This window comes from Garra rufa, chromosome 3, assembly GCF_049309525.1.
Source record: "Garra rufa chromosome 3, GarRuf1.0, whole genome shotgun sequence".
Taxonomy (NCBI): domain Eukaryota; kingdom Metazoa; phylum Chordata; class Actinopteri; order Cypriniformes; family Cyprinidae; genus Garra; species Garra rufa.
This window is the reverse complement of record NC_133363.1, coordinates 56,775,544-56,792,032: the sequence shown is the minus strand read 5'-3', so window position 1 is coordinate 56,792,032 and position 16,489 is coordinate 56,775,544. Positions and strand designations below refer to the sequence as shown.

General features: G+C 33.9%; 1 protein-coding gene across 1 annotated transcript in view; it reads left to right on the top strand.

The window, feature by feature from the left end:
• Window positions 1–11,450, top strand: part of furina (furin (paired basic amino acid cleaving enzyme) a) — an 84,445-nt gene extending 72,995 nt beyond the window's left edge. The window contains exons 13-14 of the mRNA XM_073836425.1: window positions 2,588–2,701; window positions 10,550–11,450. Of these exons, the coding sequence (XP_073692526.1) occupies window positions 2,588–2,701; window positions 10,550–11,169 (734 nt within the window). The 3' untranslated portion in view covers window positions 11,170–11,450. The remainder of the gene's footprint in view (window positions 1–2,587; window positions 2,702–10,549) is intronic.
• Window positions 11,451–16,489: the final 5,039 nt, after the last annotated feature.

Below are 16,489 nucleotides of genomic sequence, written 5' to 3'. Positions count from 1 at the left end.
TAAAAAATGATTAAAAAGTCATTGATTGTGATCCAATAAAATTAACAAAAATTATAATAAAAATAAAACAAAATGATAAGAGCATAAAAAATAGAAATATAATTAGATCATAAATTAAAAGATGAACTATCTGAAAATGATTAAAAAGAACCCAATATTGATTGTGATCCGAAAAACAGTCTCTTTTATGTCTCCCAGTGCTCTGCTTTGCACTTCACAGAAATGTAGAGTATCTTCTCTCTAAATCCGCTTGATTTGCCCAATCCTGTTTTCTTCCTCTTTTATGTCACAGTCAATTTGTCTTTCTTCACCACACCCTGCAGTAAATCTGATTAATTAAATCTAGCTAAGTAAATCAGAGGACTAAGATTTTCCTCCCTCTCCCACTATCGCACTCACCAACCGCCCCTGAACACTGTAAATATAAAAAGGACTTCCAGCCAAAGCCCATTCATTTGTCCTGCTCAGACGCTAACACAACTGCTTTATGTCTGGATTGAATGGACCATTCGTCCGGTGCATTACCTAGTCCATTTCTCTTTGTTGCTTGAAGAATTTACAGTGCTACTGACTTTATTGGACTATAGAGACAAAGTGTCCCATTTATCGAATGCGTGTCGAAGCGGTGCGGCAGTACAGTTACTGAACGATGATGACAAGAAGTCTGTGTTCAGATGTTTCGTGTGCTGTTACAGGGTGCGATGAAGGTCAAACTTGTACTTTCTGAATGATTTGTGACCCTGGACCACAAAACTAGTCACATTTACAATATAAATAAGCTTTGATTGATGTATGGTTTGTTAGGATAGGACACAATTTGAAAATCTGAGATTTGAAATATTGAGAAAATCGCCTTTAAAGTTTTCCAAATTAAGTTCTTAGCAATGCATATTACTAATGAAAAATTAAGTTTTGATATATTGACGATAGGAAATGTACAGTCGTGGCCAAAAGATTTGAGAATGACACAAATATTAGTTTTCACAAAGTTTGCTGCTCAACTGCTTTTAGATCGTTGTTTCAGTTGTTTCTGTGATGTACTGAAATATAATTACAAGCACTTCATACGTTTCAAAGGCTTTTATCGACAGTTACATGACATTTATGCAAAGAGTCAGTATTTGCAGTGTTGGCCCTTCTTTTTCAGGACCGCTGCAATTCGACTGGACATGCTCTCAATCAACTTCTGGGCCAAATCCTGACTGATAGCAACCCATTCTTTCATAATCAATTCTTGGAGTTTGTCAGAATTAGTGGGGTTTTGTTTGTCCATCCGCTTCTTGAGGATTGACCACAAGTTCTCAATGGGATTAAGATCTGGGGAGTTTCCAGGCCATGGACCCAAAATTTCAACGTTTTGGTCCCTGAGCCACTTAGTTATCACTTTTGCCTTATGGCACGGTGCTCCATCGTGCTGGAAAATGCATTGTTCTTCACCAAACTGTTGTTGGATTGTTGGAAGAAGTTGCTGTTGGAGGGTGTTTTGGTACCATTCTTTATTCATGGCTGTTTTTGGGCAAATTGTGAGTGAGCCCACTCCCTTGGATGAGGAGCAACCCCACACATGAATGGTCTCAGGATGCTTTACTGTTGGCATGACACAGGACTGATGGTAGCGCTCACCTTTTCTTCTCCGGACAAGCCTTTTTCCAGATGCCAAACAATCGGAAAGAGGCTTCATCGGAGAATATGACTTTGCCCCAGTCCTCAGCAGTACATTCGCTATACTTTTTGCAGAAGATCAATCTGTCCCTGATTTTTTTTTTTTTTGGAGAGAAGTGGCTTCTTTGCTGCCCTTCTTGACACCAGGCCATCTTTCAAAAGTCTTGGCCTCACTGTGCGTTCAGATGCGCTCACACCTGCCTGCTGCCATTCCTGAGCAAGCTCTGCACTGGTGGCACTCCGATCCCGCAGCTGAATCCTCTTTAGGAGACGATCCTGGCGCTTGCTGGACTTTCTTGAAGCCTTCTTAACAATGCAGTGGAAAGTTTTTTTTTCGGGATTAAGTTCATTTTCATGGCAAAGAAGGACTATGCAATTCATCTGATCACTCTTCATAACATTCTGGAGTATATGCAAATTGCTATTATAAAAACTTAAGCAGCAACTTTTCCAATTTCCAATATTTATGTAATTCTCAAAACTTTTGGCCACGACTGTACAACATATCTTCATTGAACATGATCTTTACTTGATACCCTAGTGATTTTTTTGCACGAAAGAAAAATCATTTTGACCCATACAATGTATTTTTGGCTATTGCTACAAATATATCCATGCTACTTATGGTTTTGTGGTCCAGGGTCACATTTGTGTTAGTGGGCACAAAATGAGCTAAGATGTATATGTGAAAATGCACAATCAGACATTATGTCAAATTAAAAAAGCTGTTGTTGCATCTTGTATATATCAGTTGACAGCATCTTCTGTCTGAATAACTGTGCATACAGTATTAAACAGTCTACTGATTGAGATTACAGAATGAACACAGACATAATGATTGATAACTGGCAACTGTCCTTATTTTTTCAGTTTCTTGTGTACATGAGTCAGATATTGAATCTCTCTCTCTGTCTGTCCATTTTAGGCACTCTGACTCAGTTCACGCTGGTTCTCTATGGCACAGCTTCTGGTTCATCCAGCCCTTCAGCAGCAGACTCCAGCCACTGCAAAACATACGACCTCAATCAGAGTTGCACAGGTAAGTGTTAGAGTAAATGATGGTGAAAGTGCGCCCCCTGTCAACAACTAGTGGCATTTACTGTCTGCCCTCAGTAACTCAAGCTGTTTTCAGCTGCAAAATAGCCATATTTGTTCTGAATTAATCATGTCATGTAGTGTCATGTAACAACAGTGAAGCACACTACTGTTTGAAATGTTTATCATTGTGTAATTACACTGCCGTTCAAAAGTTTTTCAATCGGTAAGATTTATAATGCTTCAGAAATCATTACAATATGCAGATTTATTTTAAAATGTTGGAAACAGTTGTGCTGCTTAATTTTTTTTTTTTTTTGGAACCTGTGAAATATTTGAATATTTGATAGTTAAAAAGAACAGCATTTATTTGAAATAGAAATATTTTCTAATAATATACACTACCCTTCAGATGTTTGTGGTCAGTAAATTTTTTATTATTTCTTTTTTGAAAGGAATTAATACTTTTATTCAACAAGGATGTGTTAAATTAATATAAAGTGATACAAAAGACGTATTTTGTTAGAAAAGATTTATATTTTGAATATATGCTGTTCTTTTTAACATTTTATTCATCAGTGAATCCTGAAAAAAGTATAGCAGGTTCCAAAAAAATATTTGGCAGCACAACTGTTGCCAACATTGAAGATAAAAGTAATAAATCAGCATATTATAATGATTTCTGAAGGATCATGTGACACTTAAGACTGGAGTAATGGCTGATGAAAATTCAGCTTTGCATCACAGGAATAAATTATATTTTAAAGAAAATTAAAATAGAAACCGCTATTTTATGATGTAATAACATTTTGCAATATTACAGTTTTTTTCCAGTATGTTTAATCAAATAAATGCTTTGAGCATATGATACTTCTTTAAAAAAAAACATTACAAGTTTTACTGATCCCAAACTTTTAATCGACAGTGTACATGCATATCCTTTTTAAGTATTTCTATATTGGTTAAGTTTAGTTTTATTTTTGTTTTGTTACATTACAGGAGGCTCTGACTTACAGCAATTTTACCACAGTTAAACCACTTTTAGCAGTGTTATTTTAATATTTATATATTATCAAAGTGTTTATTGATATTTTTTTTTTAATATTTTTTTATATATATTTTCAGTTTTAACTTTAGTTGTAGCAATTTTGTAAAAAGCAATATTTATTCATTTTGAACTCACTTGTATTCATATATTTTCTGTTCATTTTAAATGTATATTAAGTTGTAGGAGTTTTGTAAAAACAAACAAAAAAAGAACTATTAATATCTTGAGTTAGCTTTCATTTTTATATTTTCCATTTTTATTTTAATTTAAGTTTTAGTAAGTAGTGCTGAAAATTCAGCTTTGCATCACAGGTCTAAATTACATTTTAAAATATATTAATATAGAAAACAGTTGTTTTAAATTTCACAGAACCGAGTTTATAGTCAAATGAATGCAGCTTTAGGGAGCACTTGAAAAAAATCTTTCAACTCCAATCGGTTGAACCATTATTCTATGGTTTTACCAAATGTTTCCTTTATTGATTTATAAATAACATTGTAAATGTGACCCTGATAATCTCCCCACTAATTGCAAGCTTAAACTAAATCTATACAGCTTGCAGCTGTTTTTATAGGTCCCTTTTGCTTGTGTGGAGTGTGCTGTGCTGGTCATGTCTTAGCTGTTAAATTGTGTGTTCATAACTCCATCCTGGAATTAGTTCACAGTGCCAGCTGCATTGGCAGCCTTGTTCAAGGCAGCTGTCCAGTTTAGCCTGCGGCCGTGCCCCCTCTCTGTGGACACTCATTGCCAGCTCATTCTTACCTCCTCGCACACACACAAGCTGACCCTGCCACTATTCTTTCAGCAGCTTTCCTCCTTTCATCAGCTTTTTCCTTTTTCTGTCCTCTGCCTCCTCCACTGGACATCAGTTGCTCTCCTGTCCACCTCTGAATTAACACCATGCAAAAAGGATTTCATTATGAATGCCGGAAATATGGTCTTCACCTCTTTTTTGTGTACTGTGATATAGTTGATTTCGCAATAATCCTTTCTTAAAGTGTACGCAAATGTGACCCTGGACCACAAAACCAGTCTTAAGTCGCTGGGGTATATTTGTAGCAATAGCCAAAAATACATTGTATGGGTCAAAATTATTGATTTTTCTTTTATGTCAAAAATCATTAGGAAATTAAGTAAAGATCATGTTCCATGAAGATTTTTTGTAAAATTCCTACTGTAAACCTATCAAAATGTAATTTTTGATTAGTAATATGCATTGATAAGAACTTAATTTGGACAACTTTAAAGGTGTATCTCGACCAAATGTTGTCCTATCTTAACAAACCATACATCAATAGAAAGCTTATTTATTGAGCTTTCATATGATGTATATATCTCAGTTTTGTAAAATTTAACCTTATGACTGGTTTTGTGGTCCAGGGTCACAAATACAAATTAAGAAAAAAGTAAAAGTGTAATAACTATAGTAAAGTGCAATTTTTACTGTACAGTTTTACTACAAATATGTGACCCTGGACCACAAAACCAGTCATAAGTTTAAATTGTACAAAACTGAGATAAATAAATAAGCTTTCTATTGATATATGTTTTGTTAGGATAGGACAATATTTGGCCGAGATGCATCTATTTGAAAATCTGGAATCTGAGGTTGCAAAAAAATCAAAATACTGAGAAAATCACCTTTAAAGTTGTTCTTAACAATGCATATTACTAATCAAAAATTACATTTTGATATATTTATAGCAGGAATTTTGCAAAAAATCTTCATGGAGCATGATCTTTATTTAATTTCCTAATGATTTTTGGCATAAAAGAAAAATCAATAATTTTGACCCATTCAATGTATTTTTGGCTATTGCTACAAATATACCCCAGCGACTTAAGACTGGTTTTGTGGTCCAGGGTCACATATGTAAGGTTACTAAGTAGTTTTATTAGTTTCTTTAGATAGTTTCCATGTACTGTCAACTTGTCAGATCAACTTTGAATAAATAAATATTTATGTTTTTGTATGCGAAATTTAGCTAGCAGAAAACACAAATTAATTTACATTTTTCTATTTATGTTTATTTATTTATTTTTTTGGAAAGATAAGACATTGTTTGATAAGTGAGGTCTCTTACTAAAGTCCATGAAAATCCAAAAAGTAGTCTTTGAAAGTCCTGTTATTTCATTGTTCAGTACCTGTATGAACCATATACGAAGAAGGTTTTGTTTTTTTTTTAGTGTGAAGAATGTTTTAACAGTCTAAAGAAACTATTGTGCAATGGATAGATTCCAAGGATGTTAAAGGTTCTTCATGGAGTCACAGATTGCAATAAAAAAAACTTTTATTTTTTGAAGAGTGCAGTGCAGCTTGGCATCTTATTCTGGCTGAAAAGTGGCCACTTAAACTCGAACATTTATCTGTTATTGTTGATACAACAATAATGCACCAGCTTGGACAGGACATTTCATAAAAGCACTCTTTGTGACAGCTCGGGAGGAGGACTTTATTTCCAGGTGGACTGGTGCACTCAGACTCAAGGAAGTTGCGTAATGCTAGCCAAACTACTAATTTTCGGCTAGCACTTGGCACTTTTGTGTACAATATGTATCAGGCGGTTAGTGAACAGATGTAGGGTGGGCTGGATACGCAGATGTGCCGTTTATGTGGTTAAAAATAGCCAAATTAAACATCTTAAAACATCTTAATGAATTGGTCAATATTCAAACAATTAAAAAAATTACAAATAGTTTCAATAAAATATATATACACCTTTAATTTTTTTTTTGTATGCCTATATTGGTTTAGTTTATTTTTATTTTTGTTTTGTTACTTTACAGGGGGCTTTTACAGCAGTTTTACCACAGCTTTTAGCAGTGTTTTTAAATATTAATTATACAGTATTGCAGTATTCATTAACATTTGTATTTTTATTGAATTTTTGTTTTTGAATTTATTGATATTTTGGATTTTTGAATCTTTTATTTTTATATTTTCAGTTGTAGCTTTAGTTTTAGTAATTTTTAAAAAGTAACATGAATTTTGCATTAGCTTGTATTCATATATTATCATATATTTTTTATTTTTCATTTAAGTTGTAGTAATTTTGTACAAAACATAACAATAATAATACATTTATATTTTAAATTGGCTTTCATTTTCTTATATTTTTCTTTTTGTTTATTTTGAATTGTAGTAATTTTGTAAAAAAAAAATGTTTATTAATATTTTGAATTAGCTTTAATTTTTATATTTTCCATTTTTATTTTAGGTTTTAGTAATTTTAAGTGCTTTTGTAATGTGTCTTTTTTTTAGCAATTCTATATACACTAGGTTTATTTTGTTTTGTTACATTAGAGGAGGCTCTAACTTGCAGCAATTTTACCACAGTTAAACAGCTTTTAGCATTATATTATTGCCCTATTTATTGATATTTTGTATTTTTGAATCTTCAACTTTAGTTTTAGTTATTTTACAAAAAGTAATATTAATTCATTTTGCATTGGCTCGAATTCATATATTTTCAGTTTTCATTTTAAATTTATTTTAAGTTGTAGTAATTTTGTAAAAAAAAAAGTAATATTTTGAATTAGCTTCCATTTTTATATTTTCCATTTTTATTTTAAGTTTTAGTAATTTTTTTTTTTTTTTTTGGGGGGGGGGTATTTTTATTTAGGTTTAATACTTTTTTTTTATTATTATTAGTTTTGTTTTAGTGATTTTAGCCAAGGTAGCATTTCCAATTTCTTTTTTATAATTTTTTTTTTTATATAAATTTTAGCTGTTCGTCTAATGTTTATTTCTTATTTTATTTCAGTTAATAAAATTCTTTAAACAATATTAGGTTTTACAACACTGTCTTTTAGACAGTTCTTTGAATATGTGCATTGTTTGTATTAGCAAAAGCCCTTTGTATATATCAGGTTGCCTTACTCGTGTACAAGTCTCACGGGTTTAATGGAGAATTTCTTTATTCTACTGTCCTCGTGTGATGGACTGCATGTTATTCCTAATCTGACCTCCACAGCACTGTTACCACAGCAACCCAACATGCCCTACCAACCCATAAAAAGGGATTTTGTGCTGAAAAAACGCCTTTTAGTTGATGAGCCTTTGCAGTCATCAGAAGATGCTGACTTGGGTGGTTTAGTAATTATTCCAGAAGTGCTTCTCACATCAGGCAAATCTGGGTCCTTAAAGAGGTAGCGCTTTTGAAAAGACCTGAATTTCCTGGATCGTATTTCTTATTGGCTTGGCAGGCAGCGTTTGAGGTGTAAATAAGCCTAAGCAGTGCAAAGCATTGCAATGTTTAGCTTCAGTCCTCAGGCAGACTCATTTACTCTATCACACTTCACACACACAAGCTGCCCAACTCTGCGTCCTATTTAAAGGATGTTATGGGTTCAATACAAATTAAGCTCTAGCAAAAAGCGTTTGTGGCATAATGTCGATTTACCATGAAATATTTTTTTTTGTTCGAAAAACAAAGCAAAACCCGCCATAAATAAATAAGACAGTGAAAGAACACAGAGTCAGACAATAAATATAAAAATAGGTTTGCACACTGTATAAAAGGTATAGCCGCAAAACTTTTAGAGATACGCTTGGTTTTCCTTTTCTTTTTATCAGCATCAGTATTTTTAGATTAATATTTTAATTTACTTATAATAATAATACTAATTATTATTATTGTTTTGTTACGTTTTTTTAAGGCATCTCTTTGAAGTTTTTCACTATTCAAAAATATACACAACTGTTCAAAGGTTTGGAATCAGTATGATTTTTAATGTTTTTTTAAAGAAGTTTCTTATCTCATCAAGGCTGCATTTATTTGATCAAAAATGCAGAAAAATCAGTAATGTTGTGAGAGATTATTTTAATGTTAAATAAGTGTTCAGGAAACATTCTAATATTCTGATTTATTATCAATGTTGGAAACAGTTGTGCTGCTTAATATTTAGTTGGAACCTGTGATGATTTTTTTCAGGAATGTTTAATAAATAAAAAGTAGAAAAAACAGCATTTATTTAAAATAGAAATATTTTGTTACAATATAAACTACCTTTTAAAAAAAATATTCTTACTCTTTTTTGAAAGAAATTAATACTTTTATTCACTAAGGATGTGTTAAATTGACAAAAAGTAATAGTAATATTATAAGCATTATAAAATAAATGCTGTTCTTTAAAAAAAAATTATTCATCGAGGAATCCTGACAAAAGAATCAGAGGTTCCAAAAAATATTAAGCAGCACAATTTTTCCATCATTGGTAATAAAAGTAATAAAAAAGCATATTGGAATGATTTCTCAAGGTTCATGGGACACTGAAGACTGGAGAAATGGCTGATGAAAATTCAGCCTTGCATCACAGGAATAAATTAAATTTAAAAATGTATTGAAATAGTAAACCATTATTTTAAACTGTAATAATATTTCACAATTTCACATTTTTTTCCCGTATTTTTGATCAAGTAAATGCAGCCTTGAAAAAACTAATTTGTTAAAATGGCCTTGTGCTGTCATAAATAAATAAATAAATAAATAAATATTTTTAAATACTATATATATAATTTCTACAATAAGTCCTATTGTGACATTATATTAAATGTTATTTCTATTGATTTATTAATATTTTATGTAGTTACCTCAGTTAGTGATGAGGTGATAAACAGATTATTAATAAAATGCTATTTTAGATGGAGTATAGCATGTTACACTACAAAACATTTCTGTTCTCTGAATGTACTTTAAACCGCCCTTCAAAAAAATTACAAGCTTTGCATTTCTGCCTTGAAATCCTCAGGAATGCTGGTGTCATGGATGTCCATCCAAGTGTAAACATAGTTTTTGGTTATAAAAAAAAGTGTCAAATTGATTTCTGCACTGCAAAAATGCTTTTCTTACTTAGATTTTTTTTGTCTTGTTTCAAGCCAAAATATCAAAAAATTCTTAAAACAAAGGATTTTCTAGACAAATAAAAAATATTGTCTTGTTTTTAGAAAAAAGAAGTTAAAACTAAGTGCTTTAAACAAGCAAAATAATCTGCCAATGTGGTAAGAAAAATAATCTAGTTGTCTGCTTGAAATAAGATTATTTTGCTTACTGGCAGATTATTTAGCTTGTTTTAAGCAAAAACTCACTTCAGTTTTACTTATTGTTTTCTGAAAACAAGACTATCATTTTTACTTGTCTAGAAAATCCTTCTTGATTTAAGAATTTTTAGATATTTGGGCTAGAAACAAGAAAAAAAAATCTAAGAAAAGCATTTTTGCAGTGTGTGGAAATCAGCAATTTGATCAAGTGAATGCAGCCTTGATGAGCATAAGAGAATAAACATTTAAAACATTACTGATGTCAAACTTTTCAATGGCAGTGTATATTTTAACTACTAGCAAAATAATCTGCCAATGCGGTAAGCAAAATCTAGTTGTCTGCTTGAAATAAGATTATTTTGTTTACCCCATTGGCAAATTATTTTGCTTGTTTTAAGCGAAAACTCACTTCATTTTTACAATTTTTTTCTGAAAACAAGACAATTTTTACTTGTCTAGAAAATCCTTCTTGATTTAAGAATGTTTTGATATTTTGGCTGGAAACAAGACAAAAAATCTAAGTAAGAAAAGCATTTTTTGCAGTGTGTGGAAATCAGCAATTTGATCAAGTGAATGCAGCCTTGATGAGCATAAGAGAATTTGTTAAAAACATTCAAAAAATTACTGATCTCAAACTTTTGAATGGCATCGTATATTTTTACTACTAGCAAAATAACAGTGTGTGGAAATCAGCAATACAGTTTAGCTCGTATTCAATCTAGAATTTTTAAACCTAAACTGAATCTTGTTTCTTCCTCATGCAGAGTGCAACCCCGGTTTCTACCTTTTCGACAAGGGCTGTGTGAGAGACTGTCCAGCCGGTTACATCGCAGGCACCCGTTCCGTCACCCCCGCAAACAACGAGGTGATGCCCGTCCTCCGTCCCGCCTGCCTGCCCTGCAACCCCGTCTGCCTCACCTGCAGCGGCACGGGCCCTCAGAACTGCCTCTCCTGCCCGCCTCACAGCCACCTGGACGGCGTCACCGGCACCTGTCTGCACCTGAACCAGATCCTGCGGGAGTCTCCTGACGGCGGACTGTTTCAGACGCTGGGCGACCGCTCGTCCGTCAAACTCCATCCAGATCTCGCCTCTCGCCTGCCTGTGACCGTGGCCGTGCTCAGCTGTGCCTTCATCGTGGTAACGTTCGTAGCCGTGTTCAGCTTCTTGCAGATGCACACGCGTAAGCAGAGAAAACTGCTCTCTGCCGAAGCTGGTCCGGGATCCGGCTTACTGGTCGGGTTAGGTTTTAACCGCACTGCGGTTGCCTACAAAGGCATCCCGAGCGTTTGGCAGGAGGACGAGGGCAATTCCGAATCTGAAAACGAGGAATTTGAGATCCGCAACGAGAGGACTGCCTTCATCAAAACACAAAGTGCTCTTTAACCCCTTCTTGCCCACATTTCTCTCCTCTCTAGCCTCTACTGCACTGTTGTCTCTCTCTCTTTTTTTTGTTTCCTTCTGGGGTTCGTCTGAACGTATTTCACTTTTGGGGGTTTTGGTTTGTTTTCCCGCACCTGTTGTAGTTTTATGAGCCATGATTCACCTGGGCGTTGACCTCTCGGTGCCTCAACGTGGAAAGCTTCCAATCACAAGCGACGGGGGCGAGCCGATTGTAGTGGGGCTGCCCTGAAATTACAATAAATATGATTATTGTTTGGTCTCTTCCTCTTGCCTAGTGAGATTTTAAGAAACAACAAGATTTGCATATGAGAAAAACAAAGCTTTTCTTTGAGTGAATGAGTAAGTGTGTGTGTGTGTGTGTGTGTGTGTGTGTGTGTGTGTGTGTGTGTGTGTGTGTGTGTGTGTGTGTGTGTAAACTACGTTTATATGAAGTCAGTCAGTGCTGCAGTGGGTCAGATCCACTGGCTTTGCGCAGGGAGCCTTTTAGAAGAACATATCACTATTTCTACATGGTCGGTTGGAGAGCAGAGCAGTGTGTTTGAACACACGTTTGAAGAGCTTACTGCTCCCCCTAGAGCATCTACATTGCTGATTTCATAGTTGTTTTATGTACAGTAGGCGGTTTAAAGGAATAGTTCACCAAAAGATAAAACTTCTGTCATCATTTGCTCACTTTAATGTCATTACAAACCTGCATTTATATATGTAAACAAAAAAATGCACCATAATGCATACAGTTGAGGTCAAACGTTTATAATATTTACAATTATTTTACCAAAATAACTAAGTGGGATCATACAAAATGCAAATGTTATTTTTTATTTAGTACTGACCTGAATAAGATTTTTTGCATAAAATATGTTTACATATAACCCACAAGAAAAAATAATAGTTGAATTTATTCAAATTACCTCGTTCAAAAGTTTACATACACTTGATTCTTAATACTGTGTTGTTACCTGAATGATCCAAAACTGTTTTTTTGTTGTTGTTGTTTATTGATAGTAGTTCATGAGTCCCTTGTCTGTCCTGAACTTTAGGTCCCACAAATTCTTTGGTTTTTCAGCATTTTTGTGTATTTGAACCCTTTCCAACAATGACTGTATGATTTTGAGATCCATCTTTTCACACTGAGGACAACTAAGAGACTTCAACTATTACAGAAGGTTCAAACGCTCACTGATGCTTCAGAAGGAAAAACGATGCATTAAAAACCAGGGGGTGAAAACTTTTGAACATAATGAAATGTGTACATTTTTCTTATTTTGCCGAAGTATCTTTTTTTGTTTGTTTGTTTAATTTACGACTGCTCTTCAGAAGCTACATAAGATACTTACATGTTCCCCAGAAGGCAAAATAAGTTAAATTTACCCTGATCTTTAAATTCAAAAAGTGTTCACCCCCCAGTTCTTAATCCATAATCCGTCTGGAGCATCAGTGAGTGTTTGAACCTTCTGTAATAGATGCATATGTGTCCCTCAGTTGCCCTTAGTGTGAAAAGATCTCAAAATAATACAGTCATGTTGGAAAGGGTTCAAATACATAAATGCGGGAAAATTTGTGAGACCTGATGGATTTTTCTAAATAACAACAGGCAGTTCAGGACAAACAAGGAACTCATGAATAGCTTTCACTAAAAAAAACAAAAAAAAAAAAAACATTTTGTAGATTCTGCAAGGTGTATGTAAACTTTTGACCTTAACTGTATTATAATTATATATTAACTTTTTCATAGTGTTCTCAAATCTCAATATGTGAGCGCAAATGTTTTTAGCAAATAGTGACTTAAATTTAAACATTTTCCTCATGAAATTCACACATGACTGAGACTTCAAATATAGTGCACAGGTTTTATAGACCACTTTTATTGTCTTTTTTTATTGCTCTGTTGATTCTAAAAAAAAGTATTTTCTGTTTCTTTAAAGTAAGTTCTCATGCAGGTTTGCAATGACATTATGAGTAGGTGAATATGCTAAATAGTTTAATTTTATTTGTGAACAGCAGTATCCCTGCGCTCTCTGACCGTTCCGTGCGAGTTCCTCCGAGCCAGCTCAGCAACATTAAGCTCTTCTCCTTTCTAAATCTGTCCTCCAGTCAAGGTTTTAAAACACTAGAAAAGTTCCCAGCTGTAGGCTTATCCTAAAAAGACCTGGCTTCCACATTGTCATATTCATGGGGATCATCCGTTCATTATTTATAGATGTTAGAAGGTGTTCTTCTCCACAGCATGGGTGTGTTTTTGAAATAAATCAGAGAAAGGGCTGTGATGACCCTCCCTCACCCAGAGCAGCTGTCATATCACCCGGGTTTTATAGATGATTGTTTATTTTTATCTGCTCAAGTAATTTCATCAGGTCATTTTCTTCGCTTACTACTTTTTGTCGTTAGTAGTACGCTACGCTTGGCCTTGTCAGCTCATCTGATCTCATATTCATGATCTACATAGGCTGGTTTAATGCAGTATCTTTACGAAATGACAATGCTATCTATGGAATCGATGCAATAGAGACCCAACAGAGTCATGCGATGATGTGCTGATAGTCCAGCTTCCTTCATCGTATCATATTGAAATGATTGCCGGCAACTGGTGAGCACTTACAAAACCATAAACAAGGACACAGCTAAGGCCAGTTGACAAACTACTTGCAGGTTCTTCAGTTTATAATGAATACATCAAGGCGCATTTTTATTAGAACATCTTCATTTCAACACCCTACAGTTTCACAGTTGTTAAATATTGAGACTTTACAATAATGTGTATTTGTTGACCAAGTGAAAGTGGAAGCTGCATTACTATTTAGCTAAACAAATGTCTTTATATACAGGTCTTCGGCTTATTTACATGGAATGAATTTGAGTAGCATTGAGTTGAATCTAGTGTATTTTTGAATATTTTCTCTTCACTTTTGTTTAGCTAAACCGTATAAAACGGCTGTTCTGCCCCCTGCAGTAATGATTTGGTGTTACAGCTGTTTTGGAAAGCCTTAAAGAGCGTGAAGGCATGACCAAAGAGCACAGGATGAAAATCTGCTTGCCTTAGAGCGATAACATAACCTGAAAATACACAATCTTTTTTCAAATTGAGGTTAGCTTCAGTTTTGAATTAGATGTGGCCATTCAAGTACAGAAAGAGTTTTGAGTAACTGTTGAATGACATTTTAGCGGTTGTGGTGTAAACTCGTGTCGTGGCAACAGTTTTTACCGAGGCCACATGCAATAGGTTTTCACCCTGATTGTGCGATGATTGCATTGCGCTTTAAGGGCTTGAGTGTTCGTGTGTGTGTGTGTGTGTGTGTGTGTGTTTGTGTGTGTGAGAACCTTCTGGAAGCATAGGATTATTTTCACCTTTATTTGAAGAGTCAACTGATGCATGTAGATCCCCAAGTAGAAAACACCAATCATTTGTATGACTACCTGAGACGGGACAACTATATAAAAATAAGGCCTATTTTTGTACTATATATGGTGCATTGTCATTTACATGTAATTTAAAGATTATTTTGCTCTCTTTTTTTCTTTTTATTTAATTGATGTCAATATGCGAATTATAGATTATACAAAAAAATAAAGATCTATGCAAACTTCAGCATTTTCCTTTGTGAACTTATTGTGTTTCCTGTAGGTCAGATCATAACTTATAGTTTCCAGTCATGCTGAAAGCTTTAGTAGTAGTAGTTTTGTGTGTGTGTGTGTGTGTGTGTGTGTGTGTGTGTGTAGGTTAAGTTGAGATGTTCTTGAAAGATACATGACACTTTATAAAGGTTTCTACCTGGAAATGTTTTGCCAAGAGAGGTCTAGCATCCTGTTGAGGTTGAAGTGTTGCGTGCGTTGACTATATAAAGGATGTGTTTGATTGAGAAAAGTTGAACTGTTTACTGACTGGCTGTGACTGTGTGCCTTGACTAACTGGTTAAAATGTCACTCAAAAATACTACAAAAATGAAACTAAATATTTTAGGCATGGCCTGTTTTGCAACAAAACTGGACTTCCAGATGACTTCCCCCTGTTTGTACAATGTTACATCATTTATGTAATCCTCAAAAACACGTGCTGAATCATTACTGTCAAAAACATTCAATCCTGACAGATATTTTATATGCTGTTTATTATGTGAGCATTTCTTATTCAGTTTATCTGTAGGTTAAGTATGTACACAGTTGAGGATTAAAGGTTTACATACCTCTTTCAGAATCTGCAAAATGTTAATTATTTAACCAAAACAAGAGGGATCATACAAAATGCATGTTATTGTTTAGTAAGTACTGACCAGAACAAGATATTTCACATAAAAGATGTTAACATATAGTCCATAAAAATGACCTGGTTCAAAAGTTTACAGCCCCTTGATTGTTAATACTGTGTTGTTATCTGAATGATCCTCAGCTGTTTTTTGTTTAGTGATAGTTGTTCATGAGTCCCTGGTTAAACTGCCTGCTGTTCTTCAGAGAAATACTTCAGGTCCCTCAAATGTTTTTAATTTTCCAGCATTTTTGTGTATTTGAACCCTTTCCAACAATGACTGTATGATTTTGAGATCCATCTTTTCACACCGAGGCCAACTGAGGGTCTCATATGCAACTATTACAGAAGGTTTAAACGCTCACTGGTGCTTCAGGTGGAAAAATTATACATTAAGAGTCGGAGGGTGAAAACTTTTGAACAGAATGGAGATGCATGCATTTTTTTTTATTTTGTGTAAATATAATAATTTTTCATTTAGTACTGTCCTTCAGAGGCTACCACAGGTCATCGCATGTGTCCCAGAATACAAAATAAACTAAATTTACCAAAATTCAAAAGGTTTTTAACCCCCGGTTGAATCCCAAAATCATAACAATCATTGTTGGAAAGGGTTCAAATACACAAAAATGCTGGAAAAGCAAAGAATTTGTGTGACGTGAAGGATTTTTCTAAAGAACAGCGGGCAGTTTAACTGTTCAGGACTTATGAACAACTATCAAAAAACACAGCTGTGGATAATTCAGGTAACAACACAGTATTAAGAATCAAGAGGATGTAAACTTTTGAACAGGGTAATTTTTCAACTATTATTTTTTTCTTGTGGACTATATGTAAACATCTTTTATGTGGAATATCGTATTCAGGTCAATACTAAATAAACAATAACAAACATTTTGTATGATCCCTCTTATTAATTAAGCTTATTTTTATTTTTTATTTTTACTTGTCTAGTTACAAGTTCCATGTTTTCAATATTGCATTGTTTATAATTAATATTTAGTAATATCAAACGAAATAATTGTATTATAAATCCTAATTTCTAATATAAATATGAATGCA